This window comes from Castor canadensis, chromosome 7 (genome assembly GCF_047511655.1).
Source record: "Castor canadensis chromosome 7, mCasCan1.hap1v2, whole genome shotgun sequence".
NCBI classification, from domain to species: domain Eukaryota; kingdom Metazoa; phylum Chordata; class Mammalia; order Rodentia; family Castoridae; genus Castor; species Castor canadensis.
Window position 1 is genome coordinate 30,735,993 of NC_133392.1, and position 15,885 is coordinate 30,751,877.

A 15,885-nucleotide genomic window follows, 5' to 3' on the forward strand; every position below is an offset into this window, starting at 1 on the left:
TTCTGCCAAACCCAAAAGAGATTTTTCTGGCTAGGGAAAGGAGGGGAGATGAAATGAAAAGCAGTATACTGTTTCCTAAGGAGTGCTGCTAGGAGGGGTGGCATGACCCAGAGAGACTGTCTGTGTAGGGTATCTGGAGATGCTACTCTCTAGCCAGTAAGGGAACTGGTAATCTGTACAATGGAATCAGTAACATCCCCGTCACCAAGAAAGCAAAGTTAAGAAATGAGATATATATATATATATATATATATATATATATATATATATATATATATAAAATGTCTATCTAGGTAGACGTTATAATTCCACCAACCCACACTGGCATTTTGGTTCTGCCCATCAGAACAATTACATGCTCCTTTTTCCACTTTCTTCCTCCTAGACAGCTGGGTTGTGGCGGGGTGGGGGAGAAGCAAAACCAAGCAGACAAGTGTCCAGCCGGGGCCATTGTGGTGATGGCTGCACCTTTCTTCCTCTCCCTTCTCCTCTTGTTCTGCATGACCTGTCCCTTCCTAGCCCCCTCCTCTTCTTCTTCTTTTATAAACTTCAGTTTGTTGCTAACCAAAAGTCCTGGTATCCAAGCCTTATGTATTGTCTGGTCTATTCTACAGAAAAACTCAGTCCTTTTCCACCATCACAGCAAAGAGAGTCTGTTTGGGAGGCTTACAGCAACCCCTTTGCCCATTCATCTTTCTAGCACAGCTATGCTAGGATATAGCAGAGATAGAGCCTTCCAGGAAAAAAAAAAAAAAAAAACCCTCCATTTCCCTCTCTGGTGGAAGAGGTCTTTATTATAAAGTACAATTAAAAATTATTTCCCTTTAAAGAAAAGATCTTCCTCCAGAGTCTCAGGACTGAAAAAGAATATCTTAAAGAATTGAGATGTTTCTTTTGATTTCTTGTACTGGGTGATAACTTTCTCAAAGAGTAATCATAGTCATGCCAACACATGGTCTCAAACGTGGATGGGAAGGAGGTTGGCAGATAATTGGTTATTCATAGATAGGAGATTTACGATACCCTGGCATCTGTGAGTCCCAGATGCATCCTCCTGGCCCTTTGGTTCTCCTGGGACCCCAGGAACACAGGACAGTGGGAATTGCTAACAAGGCTTGTCTGTGTGCATAGCTTCCCAGAACCAGGACTGGTTTCCTTTTGAGCTGAGTATCCCTGTCAGAAAACACTTGGTGCGCTACTCAGTTGCTCCAGAAGTGGATACATTTCTCTTTGTGGTGCTCAGACAGGTATAGCATCCCTTCACTGAAGCAAATTTGATAGTACCTTATAAGTTGTATAAGTAAATTGGGATTTCCCATGCTTTCTTCCAGGAGAGAGGGCTGAAGTTTCTCAAAGGCATCTCTTGTGGTATCCTCCTTGGGAAATGTTATTGTTTATTTCTTAGCAAAGAACAGAGTCCTTGGAGAATAGGAAATGGTACGGGTAAGTTTAGATTACAGGAAGATCAATGTGAGAAACACAGGCTTGGGCTTAGAAAGACAGAGGTAGGTAGAATGCTGTATCGGGGTCTTGATTTCCATGATTGTGGCTGTGGATCCTCTAAAAGAGCATAGCTGCTCAGGGATGGACTATATTTATGTCTCTACTTGTCTTATTTTAACAAGGGGATGTGGTTTACTTTAAGTTGCACTACCTTAATCTTTTCTATTCCTCACAGATTCATGAAGGTGGCAGGGAGCACGGTGGATGCAGTTACCTGGCAACAGTAGGTATTCATCACTTTTGCTCTTACTTATTGTCAGCTGCTATGAAATGAAAGATAATTAGTTGTCACCAAGTTCATAGCTGATATTTAATAAGCTGTACTTTAACTTTCAAGTAAAGAATTGAAAATTTATTCCAAAGCTGTTTTTATGGCCTATGCTGTCTCAGAGTACCATAATTTTGTTGTTACTTTCAAAACAACAACAACAAAAAATCCTCACAAACATAAAAAATTGACACATTTTGGAGATTTCAGGTATTATGTACATTTTTAAATTAATCTGTCATGAGTGAAAAGTAATGGAGAGCTAAGCATACCACCATTTCCCAGAGGCTTTTCCTTTGGGAATAAATTTCCTTGTTCAAGAGAGGAACTAGTTTTAATTGCTCAGTATATCTTGTGAAAATAGAAACACTTCATTATATTAACAGCTGTGGTGTTAATTAGTGCCAAACGATTCACTAATATGAAACAGGTTAAAAAAAAAAAAAGAAGAAGAAGCTCAAGAGAGGTGAGAAACCTCAGCACTCCAGGAAGAAGCTCACAGTGACAAAGATCTGTTACCCAAAGGGTAGCTTGACTTGTAAGGGTAACTATCTAATATGTAAACTTCAGTATTCTTTAAGACTCTTCATGGTGTTTTTGCCCTGATGTCCAGCATTGTGTCACAATGTCTTACTGATTTTATACTGGAATCCTGCCTTTCTTCTCTATAAGAGTTCCATCCACAGCATCTGTCATCTCTCACCCAATGTGGTGCTCACAACTCAAGCATCTGTGCTTCCTCTCTAGCTATGACTACACCGGCCTTGACCATGGCCGTCTTTCTCAGCTACCCTGACCTTGCCGGTACTCTCCTATCTGATCTCTTTTTTTAAATGGATCACGCTATCCATTGTGGATCTGTGACAGATGTGAAAGAAAGGGGAGTAGATGAAATCTTTATTAAATATCCCAAAAGGACTTTTGGTTTGTTGGCAATCAATAACTTTAATCATCATGGGAGAATCCTTATTCATTCTGTCCCAACACACTGGTGGCTTTTTGGCTCTTTGAAGGCTCAGCTGTGTTTCTGCCTCAGTAACTCTGTACATGCTATTCCTTCAGCCTGAAATGCTGTTCTCCCCATTACGTGTGTGTCTGGCTTCTTGTCATCTTTTAAGTCTCACATTACATGTTATCCTCTCAGTGATACCTTCTCTGATGATCCTAATCTAAAATAGATCCCATTTTACTCTTTCTCCTAGCTCTTTTGGGTGATTTGGGCTTTGTTTTGTTGGGTTTTTTGGTCATACCACTTAAAATAACCTACAATTACTTTTTAACAACTTGTTTTTGCAATTTGTTACTTTGTCTCCAAAGTAGCACTTATTCCATTCACCAAGTACTTTTTTAAGCAATTGTGTATTAGTCAATTCCTATCGAGGAAAAACAATGAGAATAATAATAATGACCTCCAGGAACTATTCTCAAACTGAATATGCCTTGCTGTATCTGATCCTCACAACAATCAAGCAAGGCAAAGACTATTCTTATATTTATTTTCCTACACTGTGGAGGAAGTTGTAGAAAATCCAAAGATAACAAGGAAAGTGTCAGATGTACTTGAAATTGGGTATCTCTCACTCCAGGGACTTTTGCCTTAACTTTTACTGTGTTGGCCAGACAATGTCCCTTTACTGAAATCCTATCAGCACCCTCACCAAAGACTATCTGAATAATGTGATATAGAGGCTGAAGCTTGAAGAATTTATAGGATTTGTAGAGAGAGGTAATGAGACCAAAGTAAGAAAATTACTGGCCAAGAATATGGCTTCAATTCCCAGAGCTGACAGTGAAAGATCGGCGAAGTTTTCTTCTCTCTTCAGGCACTCGTCCTGGCACAGATGGAATGAAGTAAGCATAGTAGTGTTTACAATGGAGAAATACATTTTCAGTAAATACATTTTATTTATTGGCTACTAAAAACACTGGTCATGTCTCTAGATAAATATCACATATTTGCAACTATGCCAAAAAATACCTCCCAAAGCAGGAAAGGGTTGTGTTTCAGGATTAGCACTCATTTGGGGACAAGTAGCACCTGGGACCTACCATTTATCTTGCCCAACCATATTTTCCAGTCAAGAGTTGGATGGTCATGGAAAAAAACCAGGAAATCCTAGCTAGGAGGACTCAGTAGAAATTAGAGTCCAATGCCATGTTTCTCTAATATGGAGAAGGTGAAGATTTCTTAATAATGTAATATAAAGGAAATTGGATTAGGTTATTTTGATTTGGAAGCTCATGCTCTTAGATTTGCTATATTTTGAGGGCCAACATATATGATTTAATCATTGATCCTGTCCATCAACCCATGTAGAAAACCCAGCAAGAATTAGTAAGATAAAATTCTAATTACAAGTATAGTGGGAGGTAGCTTGCATCAGAATGACCCTCTATAGAGACCAATGATAAAATCTGGGGACATATTTAAAAAAAAAAAAAACCATAAAACTCTGGAGGAAGATATTCAATCCTTTAACAAAGTGAATGAAAACGGATGAGAACTACTTTTATATGATTACTTAACAATCTGTGCTTCATGAGGTACCTAGAACTCAAACAGAAATACGTGATTGTATTGGCTTTGGGTCTAAGAAGGAATCAAGCTAAAATTTCCATATGGAAACCTCAGAAAGAAGAAACTATGAGAGAAAAATACCAAATATGCATATAAACTTCCCTCAAATCTGTGGTTCCTGAAATACAAACAGGAGACTCCAGGGGCCTGGTGGAAAGCAACAGCTGGGAGCCTGAGAAAGTTGAATAGAGATTTGAGCTGCTATCTGTCGCATGAGAAAGGTTGGAATTTGAATCTTTGTAGAGGGACTTGAAAAACACCTTGTTCTTTTCAATGGAACCTCAAAGAGATCTATGTCCCAGGACTAAGGATTTTCCCTAGGACTAAAGCATAACCCAAACAGATTTACCTAAGTGTGAACTGACACCCCAACGTGGACAGGATGGCCTGCCATCCCATCAACCTCCAGCCAGATCCAGAACCAACACTTCTGTTTCTACATTGTATCATCCACACTTTAAAGTACACAATGAAAACATGAATAGACATGTAAAGAAAGAGGAAACTGTGACCCATGTCCAAGAAAATAAGCAATAAGATGACCCAGACATGAGAATTAACTGACAAAGATTTCAAGAAGCTACTCTAAATATTCAAAAAGTTAAGGTGTGAGAATCTCCACACTGAGTGATCGTATGAGAAACATCAGCAGTGAAATAGAAACTATGAATATGTTTTGTTATCACTATTCTATTCTCTACTTTTATGAGTTTTATGAGTGTTTATCTTTCTGTGACTGATTTATGTCACTTAACATATTGTCCTCCAGGCTCATTCATGCTGTTGCAAATGATAGAATTTCGTTCATTTTTATGGATGAAAAATAGTCTGTCAACAAAATACTCTGTAAAAATAAAAATGAAATAAAGACCCTTTTGATAAATGAAAGCCAGTAGATCTGTGCTACAAGAAATGCTAAAGAATGTTCTTCGTTCAGAAAGGCCCTCAAATACGGATTTTTAAAAATAACAAAGAGCATTGGAAATAGTTAATTTGTGGTTAAATATAAAACACATTTTTCCTCTAATTTAAAAAACAACAAGCTCTAATGCAAAAGTGTAAATTATATTGTGGGGTTTACAACCTACAAAGATGTAAAAATATATGGCAGGAACACCACAAAAGCTGAGGAAAGGAGAAGGCAGTAAATGGAATCATACTATTACAAGGTTTGTTTATTTACAAGAAACAGTATAATATTTACTCTAAGAAGATTGTGACACGGGTGAAAATTATATCTCTAGAGGTGTCACTTAAAAATACTGACAAAAGTTATAATTAAAAAGTCATATTGGTATTAAAATAGAATACTAAAAAATAGTGAATTAACCTCAAAAAAGAATGAAATAAGGACTAGAAGGACAAAAACTAAATGGAATATATAAAAGTAAATGGGAATAATAGAAATCAAATAGCAATATCAAATAGCCATATCAATAATTCCATTAGGTGTAATAGTTCTGAACAGTATAATTAAAAGGCAAGGATTATCAGAGCAGCTGCTGTAGAAGACCAACTAAATTCTGCCTACAAGAGACACCTTAAATATAAAGACACAGATAAAATGAATATAAAAAGATGGAAATTTCATTATTTTTATGGCTGAATAATATCCCATTGTGTACATGTATCATATTTTCTTTATCCATTCATCAGTTGTTGGGCACCCAGGCTGACTCCACAGCTTGCTGTTATGAATAGTGCTGCAATAAACATGGATGTTTATCTTAAAATTATGTGTGTTGAAATTATGTCATTTGAAGGAGAAACTGGAGATCATCATGTTGAGCGAGATAAGTCAAGTTCAGAAAGATATACTGCATGTTTTCACTCATATGTGAAATCTAGACCTAAAATAATAATAATAACATGACATGATTGTAAGAGGATGACTGTTTGGGGGAAAACCAGAGAGAGGAGGAAGGAGAAAAGAAAGGGTAATGTAAATAGCATAATGAGACCCACTAAAAACTGTTTAAAAGGGGGAGAAGTGAGAAAGGGTTAAGAAAGAGTAATAGAAGTAGTGAATCTAACCAAAGTCCATTGTTTGAAGGTATAGAAATATCACAATGAAATCCTTTTGTGCAATTAATTTACACTAATAAAAATTTAAAAATTAAAAGTTTGAGATGATATGCCACGCAAACAATAATAATAAAAAACTAAGGAAGCTCTATTAATATTACTCAAAGTAGACATCAAAAAGGAACATATCCAAAGTAAAGAGCATTAGTCACCATGACAGAAGGGTCATTCCATCAGCAATCCATAATAATCATAAATGTATGCACCCACAATAGGCAGCAAATGCCCCCCAAAATTGTTCTAAGTTCTGGAACCTGCAAGTATGTTACATTATATGGCAAAGGGGAATTAAGGTTGCTAGTTAGCTGACCTAAAGTAGGGAGGTTTTGCTGGATTATCTAGATGGACCCAATGTAACCACAAGAGTGGATAGGGGAGCAGAAGAGGGAGGTTACAGTGATGTATTATAAGGACTTGACCTGCCATTGTTGGATTTGAAGATGGAGGAATGGGACAATGAATCAAGGAGTACAGGCAGCTTTTACAAGCTGGAAAAGGCAAAGAAATGAATTCTCCTTTAGCACCTCCAGGAGAAAAGTAGTCCCTCCCCCCAATAATCAAAGTGAAATTTTCTTTGAAATACCTCAAAACATAAAATAGATCAAATAATGGATAGAGATAGATAGATAGACTGATAGCTGTGTGATAAAGTAAGTACAGAAAAATGTTAATTATAAAAACTGGGAGTGATGGCATATGCTAGTAATCCCAGCTACTCAGGAGGAGGAGGAGGAGGCAGGAGGACTTCAAGTTTGAGATCAGTACAGGCAAAGGTAAAGAGGCTGTCTCAAAAAACAAAATTTAAAAAAAAAAGAGCTGGGGGCTTGGTCCAAGTAGTAGAGCACTTGCCTAGCATTCTCAAGACCCTGGTCTTAGACTTAGGTGGTAGATATACAGTATCCACTGTATAATTCTTTCCACTTGTCTCTAGGTTTGAGCTTTTTCCTAATCATATATTTGGGGAAGTGCCTAAGCTGTTATACCTAAAAATAACCTTATTGATTATAAAACAATATGTTGCTATGAAAGTATTTATGAAAAACACAAATGGCAAAATGGTTTTGCCAAATATAAAATACATTAATTATACCTATACAACAAAAATGAACATAAATACAAAACCAAAGAAAAGGCATCAATAGATTATTAGAGTTAGTTCTGTTAGGTAGGAAGTATGGGGACCCTGTTTTCTTTTTACTTTTCTGTAATTTCCATTTTTTGTAATAAGCATGTAAAATGCCTTTTATGATAAAGAAATGCATTTATGATAAAGAAATCACCACTACCAAGCTTCATTCTTCCTACCCTCAATTTCCCCATTCCAGAAGCAGCTCAGTTTTAGTCACTTCTGCCATTTGCTTTCATTTTTTCCCCAATTGTATTAACTTCCTACTATGGATGATGATGATTTAGCTCTCACACCTTCCTGTTCCCTCACACACCCAAACATTCTTACTTGCCTTTCTCCATCTTCCATCTTAGGCCTCAACCATTGGTTAGATCAGAATTCAGTGTTTACGATTTTATTACTATGTAAATTTGGTTTACAGCAGAGACATATGGTGTGCTATGATTACATTTTCTTTCTTTCATGACTTTTTGTTTCCTACAGAGTTAATGACTCTTTTTTTTCCACTTGCTTAGCTTCCTATTACTCTATCCCTAATTCATCCCCAAGGAGAGTACCACAGTAGTAACTGTCCTCTCAGTTCAGACACCTCAGTAACCATCAGTTTCATCTCCTTGGAGATCCTCTCCTGGAGGCATGCCTCTTGTTCCCACCTGGACCAGTTGATCTCTGTGCTTCCTGAGCAGCTGTTGTCCTGGGAGCTCCCTTCACCATCATCCTTGGGATTCTTTGTGACTTTGTTATTTATTGGATCCAGACCCTTCTTTGAGGTTTACTCCCTCAATGTGGTGGAGCATTTCTCCCAAGAACTTCCTGAGAAAAGATAAATGAGAGCTAAGCATGTTGAGACCTTGTATAAGAGTTTGATTTATATTTTGAATGCACATCGATTTCCCTCAGATTTTGACATGTGTGTTCCTTTTCATTCTAGTTTTGCTTGTAACTATTGAAAAATTATGTTGTAAATATCACAATGAAGGCCCTTTTATGCAATTAATTTATGTTAATAAAAATTAATTTAAAAGAAAAGCAAACTCCAGGGCATTTTGAATTTCCAGTTCCTTTGTCATTTTTTCTCCCTTTATACTTTGAAGATCTCCCTGTCCCCGGTGATCCTTATGTGGCTCTCTTTCTGATCTGTCTAGTGGTATGTGGACAGAATTTCCAGTCTGAAATACGTGCCCTTCCATTTAAGAAAATTTTTCCAAAACTTTTTTCTTTAATAACATTCATCTTTCCATTTTTTGTATTCTCTCTGGAACTTTTATTCCTCAGGAATTGGAACTCCTTAAATAGTACTCTAATTTTTTTTCTTTTATTTTTCTGTCTGTATTCTGATAAATTCCCCAAATTTAGTGTTGAAATTAAATTTTATTGAAATTTACATTTCTTCTATTCCAAAGGCTCTTTTCTATTACTCAAAGCATCCTTTTTATGACTCCTTTCCTTGTTTTTAGATGCAGTATCTCCTGTCTCCTTTCTGCAAATATCAGTTTTATTTTTGTTTAGTTTCCATCTCTCCTTTCTTTTCTCCATTAAGCCCCTTTTTTTCTTTTTCCAGTAGGGTTTTTTTTTTAATAGTCCCTTCATTACTGTCATTTCCTATAAGTCTTTTCTTCCTCTCCCTATTTTTCTTAGTTTCTGGCTTTCCCCTAAATACATCTGTAATCCTAGCTACTTGGGAGGCTGTGACTGGGAGGTTCACGGCTCCAGGTCAACCCAGGCAAAAAAGTTCATGAGAGCCCATCTGAATGAAAAACATTGGCCATGGTGGCATGCAGCTGTCATCACAGCTATAGGTGGGAAACAAAGTTGGAGGATTGTGGTCCACACTGGCTTGGGCAAAATGTGAGGCCCTATATCAGAAATAACCATGCTAGAAGCATGTCCCAAATGGTAGAGTGCTTGCCTAACTAGCATGAAGCTGAGAGAGAGAGAGAGAGAGAGAGATTGGATGATATCTTTCATGGACCTTGCTTCTTAACCAGTGAGTATCTTCTGTATTCTTCTGTATGGGTGATGTCACTGGATCACCAGGAGACTGTTAACTGTCCATATCAGTTAGTCTTTTCTTTGGGTAATTCAGTCTTTCCAGAGAAGAGTTATCTGTCCTTCCAGCTTGGAAGTATAAATCTGATAGCATCATCACATTGAGGAAAGGGGGTGTGTGTTTCATTGTTTAGAGTGCTCTAATTTTAGGTATGGTTGTCCTCTGCCTCCCCGGTGCTTGTGGCCTGACTCTGGCTCAAATTTTATTCTGCTTTATTGGAAATGAAGCAGTTTCCCAATCATGTAAGGTAGTGATTCAACAACTCTTGTCTCAAAACTATTCACTCTTGGAAAATATTAGGACTCCAAATCACTTTTGTGTGTATAGATCACATTTATAGTTACTTGCTATAGCAGCCTTAAAACAAAATTTTAAATTATTTAAAAATAAATCTATTGCATTTTAACATGAATTATAATGTTAATTCATGTTAACATAGTAAAAATGCATCATTTTATACTACTGCAAATCTCTTATTATCTGACTTCAGTGGAGATATGTGGATTTCTATATCTTTTGCATTCTGTAGAAACATATTATTTTGGTTTGATTGAGGACATGAAGAAAATTTAGTCTTATGGCAAAATGTAGCTGGAAGAGGAAAGGGTATTTAAATACCCTAATTGAGAAAATTGTGGCTGTTCTCAGATACTACAATAAAAGTTAACAAGTGATAGTTACTTAGAAGTTATTGACAATGTGTAATATGAAACTATGGGAATGATCTTTCAGACTTTGACGCTTTAAACTGCATTTGTATTGTACTTTAAATAGACTTTTTGCCTGTGTGATTTTGTAAGATTATGAATTAATCATTTGCAAAATATTGCTTTGCTGAGTTATGATTTATATACTTATCTTCCAAATGTTGACACATTTCATTAAAAATATCAAAAAAATCTCATTCATTAATACTACCACTGACCTAATGAGAAAGCTGAGAAGCTCTTGGTGTCAGATACAAATCTTGTAAAATTTTAATTTTTTTTAGCTCCAATAATCAGCAGCAAATTCTGTCAGATATTTTCCTTTATGTGACAAGCTCACATAGTTCATCTTTGAGAAAACACTTTCCAAATACCCAATTCTAAATAACTATACTTTTTCTGTCACTTGTTCTTTCAAGTTAAAATTCTGCTCCACAAAAAAAACAAAACAAAACAAAAAAAAAAAAAAACTCTCAATCATACAAGTGTTAGTTCTCATGATTGCAACCATACTTTGCTATGGAACAAGGTGTCACTATTTCCCATTTAGTTATATGGAATATTTTAAAATGTGTATCGGAGGGTTGGAATTTAATAAACTTAATTTTTCACGACTTTATCAAAGACATTTTCAAGTGAGGTTGGTATTTTGGTTTTATTGTAAGTGTGAAAACAACTACCAACGACTCCTGACTTGATTTGTGCTAAAGTACCCTAAGTGTTACCCACTGTCCCTTTAGACCATCAGTCCACATGTCAACACAGTTTTTCCAGTACAACCCAAGAAAGTCAAGTAAATGATTAACACTATGCATTTCACCATCATTTGTATTTATTTCCAAAAATTCACATAAAAGCTCTTCATTAATGATTACTTGCTGCTAACACTGGATAGATTTTTTAAAGGAATGCATATAGATGTATGCATTTGTGTGGCAAAAGTACAGGTTACTGTGTCATTGGGAAGTGCTTCTGGTATGATTTTCCTTACTGATCTTTCATGCAATGAGCATTCAGCAATGTTAGCCAAACAAGCCTCTGTACTTTTCTAGTCAATGTGGTTCAATGACTTACCCCCAAGAGGCTTTTCTAAATTATTAAATTTCAAAATAATTTTAAAATGTTATTAGAAAACAAGATAATAAGGTGTTCTTGTTTCCATATAGGCACAGGAAAAAGTTAGGCTTTCAAAATAGCAACTTATTGGATGATTATGAGGTTATACATGTTACAGAAGCAGTAATAGAAAACAGCTTTCAAGAACACAGTAGAAAGCATTGAGAACAAACTAAGTTGATATTTGAAAATATACATGTGTATTTCCAGAACCATACCTTAGAAAAGACTAGGAAGCACAAATATACAAGCACACATTCCATTGATTGTCAGAGCAATGACATTGTCACATGTTATATTGAGTGTGGAAAAGCTAATCTACACTTATGAAAAAACAGTTTTAATTTCAAATACTGCTGAAGGGGTCTTGGGAGCACCCAAGAGTCCCTGGACCATACCCTGGAACTGCTGATGTACAGTGAGGGTGGGAAATCCAAGGATCTCATTGTTCTCAGTTCTCCTGTTTCAGGCATCCCATCTTTCTCAAAGGTACCTGGTATTTTCAATTCCTGAGACTTCCTGGGGTTCTACAGCAAGAATCCACGTGACTAAGCTTCCCTTACCAAAGGTGTGCAGTTCATCTTTCTCTGGCCAGCTACATCAGTTACACTCTTCTTTGTTTTCTAATTTTAACATTTTAATTACTGTATTTTTGTTTTGTTTAGGTGTGTGCATGTGTGTTTTCTCTATTGTCTTGCCTGGTTTTTTTCTCTATTCTCTTACCTTGTGAGCTAGTGCTATTTTATTTATTTTTTGATTCTATAACAGTTTTTGTGAGGCGCGGGGAGAGAGCTTTAGTAAATGTCTGCATTTACTCTACCATCTTTAACCTGAAACCCTACTACCTGTGCTTTTCCCTTTCTAGGATTACTTTTAATAAGACAAATTAAAATTTTAATTTCCAAAACTATGAAATTCATTTTTCATGAATTTAAGTCAAGTTAGCAAAACCCAGGTGTTTCTAATACCTAGGCTCTACCAAAAGAATAAAACAAATCTCTGACTCTGTGGTCCATACATCAGTATTCTTAAGAAGTGGATAGTATGAGTCTGAGGGTTGGTGAGCATTGGGAACTCCTACTTCCCTATAGCCCCCCTGGTTGAGCCCCTAACCCCTCAGTGCTGAGACTCCGTAAAGCCACTTGAAGTGTGCTTTCAAGACTAGCAGCATCGGCATTGTCCAAGTGCTTGTTAGAAATGCAGATTTCCAGGCCCTATCCCATACCCAGGGAACCAGAAACTGTTTTAAGAAGGCTGCCAGGTGATTCTGACATTCTCAAAAGATTGCGAACCACTGCCATAGAAGATGACTGCCTAGATCAGATTTCTAAGAATACATCCATCACCACATTTTTTTGGCATAAAACTTTCTTCAGTAGCTTATTTTCTGACATGATGGTAGGAGGAAAGATGTAAGAAATATAGTCCTGGGAATTGGCCTTTAGGAAATTCTTGCCCCTTGTCATCAAAATCATAGTTTCAAGTCATTTCATTTTCAATAAGTTTTTCTCTCCTATAAAAGTCAGCACTTTTCTGTCTTTGGTCTTAGTCTGCACTTATATACATCATTCTTCACTTCTGCTATTGCGAGAAACAAAATATGGTGGGTGTACTACAGCCGCAGGCTTAAAGAGATCAATTTTAAGACACCAATTTTATAATTTAGATTTTTAGCTACATTTAAAGGCATAAAAATGAACATTTTAAAGAGCCATTGCAAGAGCAACTATGAATTTGCTCTCAATATAAGTAAATGTGAGCAAAATGACTCTGAGAATAGCATCTATTGGAAATTCATGAACATTTCCAGGGGTAATGGGACATTAGAATGACTTGTTAAGCAAAGATTTTGCATAAAAGGAAAAGCTGAAGAAATCCATCACATAGATAACCAATTTTAGAGCAAAAATGCTAACAAAATGTGGACCTTACTTAGAAAAAAATTGAACAAAAAGATTTAACTAAGTGATTCTCAGGAGTATTAAAACATTTAAAACTATTTTGGAAGCAACGAATCATGGTTTGGTAGAAAGAACAGAGCTGGGAATCTAAACACATCTAAACTGAATCTTTCTGACCCTTAGTAGATTTGTGGCTTGGCAGGGTGAGAGGTGAGAAGTAAACCCTTCTGAGCTCAGTTTTCTCATCTATAAAGTGGGATCAATACCCACCACACAAAATACTGTGAAGATTAAGTGAGGTGATACATGAAGAGCACTTGGCCCACAACACACAATATTGGGTCTCAATGTTTATGTATTTATTTATTTATGAAATTATCTCACCAAAGAATGCACAGATGTTTAGCAGATACTCTGAGTATTTTACTCCCACTCTGCAGGTGCTTCGTGAATTTTGCCTATAGCCTTTTCAGCCTATGAAGGAAACTGTATGGTCCTGTGGTAATCCTGTCACCCACTATTAATTCATGCAAAAGATTTTTCTCCTATACCAACTATGTACAGGCACTGTGCTAGATGCTTTCAATAAACAAGGGACAAAAAAAATCAAGATCCTTTCCCTTGGGGAGTTTAGAGGGCTTCTAGCTAGCAAGGACTTTATTCTTCTAGTGACCACTTCTGCAGTCAATGGGTATTCTTTTTCTTCAGGAAGAGAAAGTAGAAAGGGAGAGGTGCTACTGGCCAAGAAAGCAAGGACGGTAATAGAAAGAGAATTCTTCTGGGCCCCAGACAGAGCTATTGCCAGAAATGTGTCTGCCACAAAGTATTTAAAAAGGAGAGGCTAGGCAGGGAAGGGAACCTTTAATGACATGTGGGACTTGACTGGAAAGAAAGAGAAGGAAGGAAGGAAAGAAGGAAGGAAGGAAGGTAGGAAGAAAGGAAAGGAGGAAGAAAGGAGGGAAGGTGGAAGGGGGAAAGGAGGGAAAGAGATGAAAAGTAGAGAGAGACAACTTTCTAAAAGTAGGTTAAAAAACTGAAGATATCTAAGGATGAACAAATGGGACTACATGAAGTTAAAAAGCTTCTGCACAACAAAAGAAATAGTCTCTAAACTGAAGACACCACCCACAGAGTGGGAGAAAATATTCGCTGGCTATACATCAAAGGACTGATAACCAGAATGTACAGGGAGCTCAAAAAACTAAACTCCCCCAAAATTAACAAACCAATAAAGAAGTGGGCAACTGAACTAAACAATTTTTTCAAAGGAAGAAATCCAAATGGCCAAAAAAACACATGAAAAAATGCTCACCATCCCTGGCCATAAAGGAAATGCAAATCAAAACCACACTAAGATTCCACCTCACCCCTGTTAAAATAGCTATCATAAAAAACACCACCAACAACAAATGCTGGCAAGGATGTGGGGAAAAGGGAACCCTCACACACTGTTGGTGGGAATGTAAGCTAGTACAACCACTTTGGAAAACAATATGGAGGCTTCTTTAAAAACTAAACATAGATCTACCATATGATCCAGCAATCTCACTCTTGGGGATATACACAAAGGAATGCGACTCACATTACTCCTGAAGCACCTGCACACCCATGTTTATTGCAGCACTGTTCACAATAGCCAAGTTATAGAAACAGCCAAGATGCCCCACTACCAACAAATGGATTAATAAAATGTGGTATTTATATACAGTGGAATTTTACTCAGCCACAAAGAAGAATGAAATTTTGTCATTTACAAGCAAATAGATGGAACTGGAGAACATCATCTTAAATGAAGTTAGCCAGGCTCAGAAGGCCAAAAATCACATGTTCTCCCTCATATGTAGATTATAGACCTAAAACAAATGCAGTAATATTATTGGACATGGGTCCCACACTAAGGGGAGAACATGTACAGGAGGAATAGGGAAAGGGAAGGAAAATTAAAACTTGAAAGTGGTTGATGTACACACTATAGAGGAGTGAACAAAGTAATGTTAAACTGGCAGAGGCCACTCTGGGAAGGTGACCGGGAAGTAGGGAAGAGGTCTGGTACAGATGAACCAATGTGCGTTGTAATACAGATGTGCATGGAAGCAATGCTAGGAATCTCTCTGTATAGATATCTCTATCTCTAACTAGCAAAAATGTTATGTCTTTCTTATCTCTTATGTTTTCTCTTCAACAAAATTGGAGAAGAAGAAGGCAGAACAGGTTCTGCCTGGAAGCAGAGGGGGAGGGGGAGGCAGACAGGGGTGGGAGGAGAGATGGCCCAAACAATGCATACACATAGTAATAAATGTACAAACAATTAAAAAATAAATCTTAAACTAGAAATTAGAAAAAGGATTGAAGATCTCTTTGTTTTAAAAAAGAGTATTTGAGCATTTTAGGGGGTGAAGCTCTATACTAAGCTCTTGATAGAAATAATCCAAAGCCTGGGTTTTGCCACAAGACAGACTTGAGTTCAAGTTCGTTAGCACCTACTGTCTGTGTAACCTTGGGCAAGTTGCTCAGCTCCTCATCGAGCCTCCATGCCTTTGTACGTTAG

General features: G+C 36.9%; 1 protein-coding gene across 1 annotated transcript in view; it reads left to right on the plus strand.

Moving 5' to 3' along the window:
* The window catches only part of Hpse2 (heparanase 2 (inactive)), a 663,188-nt gene that overhangs the window by 439,692 nt on the left and 207,611 nt on the right, over positions 1–15,885 (plus strand). The window contains exon 6 of the mRNA XM_074078564.1: positions 1,679–1,726. Within this exon, the coding sequence (XP_073934665.1) occupies positions 1,679–1,726 (48 nt within the window). The remainder of the gene's footprint in view (positions 1–1,678; positions 1,727–15,885) is intronic.